Raw genomic sequence first — 6,978 nt, forward strand, 5'->3', positions numbered from 1 at the left:
GGGTAGAGGGGCAGAGGGAGCGGGGGGTACAGATACACAAATCACTAAAAGTAACGACGCAGGTTAATAAGGACATAAAAAAGGCAAATCAAGCACTGGGGGGTCATTTCTGGAGGGACAGAATTGAAAAGCAGAGAAGTTGTGTTTAACTTGTATAGGACCTTGGTTAGACCACACTTGGAGCACTGTGCACAGTTCTGGTCTCCATATACCTTGGTTAGACCACACTTGGAGTACTGTGCACAGTTCTGGTCTCCGTATACCTTGGTTAGACCACACTTGGAGCACTGTGCACAGTTCTGGTCTCCATATACCTTGGTTAGACCACACTTGGAGCACTGTGCACAGTTCTGGTCTCCATATACCTTGGTTAGACCACACTTGGAGCACTTTGCACAGTTCTGCTCTCCATATACCTTGGTTAGACCACACTTGGAGCACTGTGCACAGTTCTGGTCTCCATATACCCTGGTTAGACCACACTTGGAGCACTGTGCACAGTTCTGGTCTCCATATCCCTAGGTTGGACCACACTTGGAGCACTGTGCACAGTTCTGGTCTCCGTATACCTTGGTTAGACCACACTTGGAGCACTGTGCACAGTTCTGGTCTCCATATACCTTGGTTAGACCACAGTTGGAGCACTGTGCACAGTTCTGGTCTCCATATTATAAAAAGGATATTGAGGCACTGGAGAAGGTGCAAAAAAAGATTTACTAGGATGATACCAGAACTGAGAGGTTATAACCATCAGGAAAGACTGAACAGGCTGGGGGCTCTTCTCTCCAGAAAAGAGAAGGCTGAGGGGTGACCTGATAGAGGTCTTTAAAAATTCTGAAGGGGTTCGATAGGGTAGAAGATGTTTCAACTTGTGGGGGGAGACCAAAATTAGCGGCCATAAATATAAGATAAACACTAATAAATCCAATGGGGAATTCAGGAGAAACTTCTTTACCCGGAGAGCGGTGAGAACGTGGAACTCGCTCCCACGTGGAGTGGTCGAGGGGAATAGCGGAGATGGATTTAAGGGGAAGCCGGATAAACACATGAGGGAGAAAGGAATAGAAGGATAGGGGGAGAGGGTGAGATGGAGTAGGGAGGGAGGAGGCTCGTGTGGAGCATAAACACCGGCACGGACCAGATAACCCTTCTTGAAACCGACCTCTTTGACAAAACTTTTGGTCACCTGTCCTAATATCTCACGATGTGGTTTGGTGTCTGATTTACACTCCTGTGAACGCGGTTTACTTTAACGATGCTTTATAAATGCCCGTTGTCAGGATTGAAGATTGGAAGGTGCATATACATTTGAAGCTCCAGGTCAGGGAAAAAAAAACACAGCACGAAATGACTGTCTCTTTTTTTTTTGCATGATACTTTCAACACTGACGTGTAACATGGCTTCTCAACTTTGAGAGAGATTGAGAAACTGATGAGAGAGAGAGAGAGAGGCGTAGACTGTGGGAAATCACCAAGTTTAACAATAATTGGTGTGATCACAAAGTGGCCTTAGTTTGTAGATCGTGGGAGGTAGCCGAAGATTCACCAGAACGACACCCGGCGGCGGGGGGGTGCTAAAAGGGGTTAAATTCCGAGGACAGGTTTGCACAGACCGGGCTCGTGTTCCCTCGAGTGTAGGAGATTAAGGGGTGATCTCATCGAGGGGTTTGAGGTGATTAAAGGACTCGATAGGGTCGATAGAGAGAAGCTATTTCCTCTGGTGGGGGGAGTCCAGAACAAGGTGGGGGGGCAGAACCTTAAAATCAGAGCTCGGGCCGTTCAGGGGGTGATGTCGGGAAGCATTTCTTCACACAAAGGGGGGAGTGGGAATCTGGAACTCTCTCCCCCCAAAAAAGCTGTCGGGGCCGGGGGTCAATTGGAAATTTCAAGACTGAGATCGATAGATTTTTGTTGGGTATCGAGGGATAGGGAACCAAGGAGGGAAAATGGGGTTAAGATTCAGATCAACCATGATCCAGTTGAATGGCGGAGCAGGCCCGAGGGGCTGAATGGCCTCCTCCTGTTCCTAATGTAACAGGCTCGAGGGGGGGCTGAATGGCCTCCTCCTGTTCCGAATGTAACAGGCTCGAGGGGGGGCTGAATGGCCTCCTCCTGTTCCTAATGTAACAGGCTCGAGGGGGGGCTGAATGGCCTCCTCCTGTTCCTAATGTAACAGGCTCGAGGGGGGGCTGAATGGCCTCCTCCTGTTCCTAATGCAACAGGCTCGAAGGTCCATTTTGAAGCCAAGACGAAGGGGGTGGTTTCAATTGTCCCGGGGGTTCGCTATTAACCGAACGAGTCGATCGCCCAAACAATTCGCGTGCTCCAGCTCGACCCCCCTTCCCTTTCACCGGGACGCCTTTCCTACCGCTTCCCGAGGAGTCGGAAGGGGCGGGCCAGCTTCCGCAGGACTCCCCCGTAGGCCTGGGCGAACTGCCGGTTCATCACGGCGTACAGCACGGGGTTGATGCAACCGTTGAGCCAGGTGAAGTTGGCGACGATCGCCTGGGCCAGCGGGGGGGCCCGGGCGTTGCCGTCGGCCACGTTGAGCAGGCAGAAGGGCAGGTAGCAGGCCACGAAGACCCCGAACATGGCCAGGCACATGCTGGTCACCCGGGTGAACTCGGAGGGTCCGGCCCGCCCCGTTCCCCGCCGCCGCCTCCTCTCCTCCCGTCGCGCGCCCTCCCCGGTCTGCCCCGAGGACGAGGCGGCGGAAGAGGACGACACCTCCCCCGCCACGGTGAAGACTTGCGGTGTTGCCGGGCGCGGGGGGCCGCCGGTCGTCTCCAGCCGGTGCTCCTCCAACGCCCGGTGAGCCGCCTTGACCTTCCTGTCGATGAGGAAGTAGAAGACCCCAATGGCGCCGAGCCCCAATCCAAACAGCAGCACCATCAGGACGGTGGTGTATGGCCGTCCTCTCGTGCGGTGGAAGCTGCAGGTGCAGACGGTCGGCAGGAACTCAAAGACGCCCCAAAGCGGGATGAAGAGAGCCAGAGCCACCAGCCAGGGTCCGGCCAGGAAGAAGGGCATGGTATACCTGGAGTAGACCCGGTCGAACCTCCTGGGGTCTGAGACCAGCACGTAGCGGCTGAGGGCGATGGTGGCCAGGTTGAAGATGGAGACCGAGTTGGCCACAAAGAGCAAGAGCCCAAAGACCCGGCACATGGTGTCCCCCTGCCTCCAGCCCAGGTGGACGTAAGTGTCGATGGTGATGGGCTGCAGGAAGGCGCAGTAGAGAAGATCAGCCAGGGTCAAGTTGAGGATGAGAAGATTGAACTTAGTCCTGAGTTTCCGGTCCACGATGAAGGCCAGCACCGTCATGACGTTCCCCACGGTCCCCACGGCGCTCACCGCCGTCCCCAGCAGCGCCCCGAAGTAGCGGTAGTGGGTCATCGAGGGGTCGCAGGTCAGGTTGGACGCGGTCAAGTTGGCATCCATCTTGGGCCGCCCAACGTTACTTGGTTGACGAGCAGGTTGCAAGTTGGATTCGACAAACCTCAGGAGTCTCCGTTGACCAACCAGTCTTGGCAGTAGTCAACACGGCCAACTCCAGTTGTTCTCGCTCTGTGTGCGTATCTCTCTCTCTCTCTCTCTCCGTCGTTCCCTTTGCCTCCCCCTGCCTCGATCACTTGCGAGACTAAATCGATGGTTATTTCCAGTCTCTGGTCCCTTCCTTTTCTGTTAAGTCCCCGCCTACACCCAAACGGGTTCTGAGCTACTGGAAGTCGTTGGCAGCTTCCCTTTTTCGACACTTCGCGAATTTAACTCTTTCCTCCTCAATTTTTTTTCCCCTCATCTGCTTGGCCCCCGTATCCTAACTCGCACCGAGTCCCGTTCACCCATCACCCACACTGTGCTCGCTGACCCACATCGGCTCCCCGTCCGGGAACGCCTCGATTTTAAAATCCTCACCCTCCTGTTCAAATCCCCTCCATGGCCTCCTCGCACCCCCTCCCTATCTCTGTAACCTCCTCCAGCCCCTACGACCCTCCCAGATCTCTGCGCTCCTCCAATTCTGGCCTCTTGTCCATCCCCCCCCGATTTCCATCGCTCCCACCATTGGCGGCCGTGCCTTCAGCTGCCCGGGCCCCGAGCTCTGGAATTCCCTCCCTAAACCTCTCCGCCTCTCTCTCCTCCTTTAAGACGCTCCTTAAAACCTCCCTCTTTGACCGAGCTTTTGGTCACCTGTCCCTAATATCTCCTCATGTGGCTCGGTGTCTGATTTATGCTCCTGTGGAGGGCCTCGGGGGGACATTTTACTGCGTTAAAGGCTCTGGATAAATGCATGTTAGATATAAACACCCCGAACCCCTCGATTAGATTCCAGTCTGTAACTCACTCCCAGGTATCTGTTATTCTATATAAAAACCCCACTGAACCCCTCGATTAGATTCCAGCCTGTAACTCACTCCCGGGTATCTGTTATTCCATATATAAACCTCCCGAACCCCTTGATTAGATTCCAGCCTGTAACTCACTCCCAGGTATCTGTTATTCTATATATAAACCCCCCGAACCCCTCGATTAGATTCCAGCCTGTAACTCACTCCCGGGTATCTGTTATTCTATATATAAACCCCCCGAACCCCTCGATTAGATTCCAGCCTGTAACTCACTCCCGGGTATCTGTTATTCTATATATAAACCCCCCGAACCCCTCGATTAGATTCCAGTCTGTAACTCACTCCCGGGTATCTGTTATTCTATATATAAACCCCCCCGAACCCCTCGATCAGATTCCAGTCTGTAACTCACTCCCGGATATCTGTTATTCTATATATAAACCCCCCGAACCCCTCGATTAGATTCCAGTCTGTAACTCACTCCCGGGTATCTGTTACTCTATATATAAACCCCCCGAACCCCTCGATTAGATTCCAGTCTGTAACTCACTCCCGGGTATCTGTTATTCTATATATAAACCCCCCGAACCCCTCGATTAGATTCCAGTCTGTAACTCACTCCCGGGTATCTGTTATTCTATATATAAACACCCCGAACCCCTCGATTAGATTCCAGCCTGTAACTCACTCCCGGGTATCTGTTATTCTATATATAAACCCCCCGAACCCCTCGATTAGATTCCAGCCTGTATCTCACTCCCGGGTATCTGTTATTCTATATATAAACCCCCCGAACCCCTCGATTAGATTCCAGCCTGTAACTCACTCCCGGGTATCTGTTATTCCAGATATAAACCTCCCGAACCCCTCGATTAGATTCCAGCCTGGAACTCACTCCCGGGTATCTGTTATTCTATATATAAACCCCCCGAACCCCTCGATTAGATTCCAGTCTGTAACTCACTCCCGGGTATCTGTTATTCTATATATAAACCCCCCGAACCCCTCGATTAGATTCCAGTCTGTAACTCACTCCCGGGTATCTGTTATTCTATATATAAACCTCCCGAACCCCTCGATTAGATTCCAGCCTGTAACTCACTCCCAGGTATCTGTTATTCTATATATAAACCCCCCCGAACCCCTCGATTAGATTCCAGTCTGTAACTCACTCCCGGGTATCTGTTATTCTATATATAAACCCCCCGAACCCCTCGATTAGATTCCAGCCTGTAACTCACTCCCGGGTATCTGTTATTCTATATATAAACCCCCCGAACCCCTCGATTAGATTCCAGTCTGTAACTCACTCCCGGGTATCTGTTATTCTATATATAAACCCCCCGAACCCCTCGATTAGATTCCAGCCTGTAACTCACTCCCGGGTATCTGTTATTCTATATATAAACCCCCCGAACCCCTCGATTAGATTCCAGCCTGTATCTCACTCCCGGGTATCTGTTATTCTATATATAAACCCCCCTGAACCCCTCGATTAGATTCCAGCCTGTAACTCACTCCCGGGTATCTGTTACTCTAGAGATAAACCCCCCCGAACCCCTCGATTAGATTCCAGTCTGTAACTCACTCCCGGGTATCTGTTATTCTATATATAAACCCCACTGAACCCCTCGATTAGATTCCAGTCTGTAACTCACTCCCGGGTATCTGTTATTCTATATATAAACTCCCCGAACCCCTCGATTAGATTCCAGTCTGTAACTCACTCCCGGGTATCTGTTATTCTATATATAAACTCCCCGAACCCCTCGATTAGATTCCAGTCTGTAACTCACTCCCGGGTATCTGTTATTCTATATATAAACCCCCCCTGAACCCCTCGATTAGATTCCAGTCTGTAACTCACTCCCGGGTATCTGTTATTCTATATATAAACCCCCCCTGAACCCCTCGATTAGATTCCAGTCTGTAACTCACTCCCGGGTATCTGTTATTCTATATGTAAACCCCCCGAACCCCTCGATTAGATTCCAGCCTGTAACTCACTCCCGGGTATCTGTTATTCTATATATAAACCCCCCCTGAACCCCTCGATTAGATTCCAGCCTGTAACTCACTCCCGGGTATCTGTTATTCTATATATAAACCCCCCGAACCCCACGATTAGATTCCAGCCTGTAACTCACTCCCGGGTATCTGTTATTCTATATATAAACCCCCTGAACCCCTCGATTAGATTCCAGCCTGTAACTCACTCCCGGGTATCTGTTGCTCTATATATAAACCCCCCGAACCCCTCGATTAGATTCCAGTCTGTAACTCACTCCCGGGTATCTGTTATTCTATATATAAACTCCCCGAACCCCTCGATTAGATTCCAGTCTGTAACTCACTCCCGGGTATCTGTTATTCTATATATAAACCCCCCCTGAACCCCTCGATTAGATTCCAGTCTGTAACTCACTCCCGGGTATCTGTTATTCTATATATAAACCCCCCCTGAACCCCTCGATTAGATTCCAGTCTGTAACTCACTCCCGGGTATCTGTTATTCTATATATAAACCCCACCGAACCCCTCGATTAGATTCCAGTCTGTAACTCACTCCCGGGTATCTGTTATTCTATATATAAACCCCCCCTGAACCCCTCGATTAGATTCCAGCCTGTAACTC

At 51.1% G+C, this 6,978-nt stretch overlaps 1 protein-coding gene across 1 annotated transcript; it reads right to left on the reverse strand.

Annotated features, from left to right (window-relative positions):
- Positions 1-1,243: 1,243 nt before the first annotated feature.
- LOC137306924 (G-protein coupled receptor 84-like) lies at positions 1,244-3,581 on the reverse strand. Its single transcript, XM_067976303.1, has one exon. The coding sequence runs from the start codon at positions 3,436-3,438 to the stop codon at positions 2,365-2,367; it is 1,074 nt and encodes a 357-aa protein (XP_067832404.1). The 5' UTR covers positions 3,439-3,581; the 3' UTR covers positions 1,244-2,364.
- Between the last annotated feature and the right edge of the window lie 3,397 nt (positions 3,582-6,978).

This window comes from Heptranchias perlo, chromosome X (genome assembly GCF_035084215.1).
Source record: "Heptranchias perlo isolate sHepPer1 chromosome X, sHepPer1.hap1, whole genome shotgun sequence".
NCBI classification, from domain to species: Eukaryota; Metazoa; Chordata; class Chondrichthyes; order Hexanchiformes; family Hexanchidae; genus Heptranchias; species Heptranchias perlo.

Bases quoted from the DNA above. Each gene is read 5' to 3' on its own strand.
- LOC137306924 (XM_067976303.1), bottom strand. From the start codon at position 3,438: ATGGATGCCAACTTGACCGCGTCCAACCTGACCTGCGACCCCTCGATG.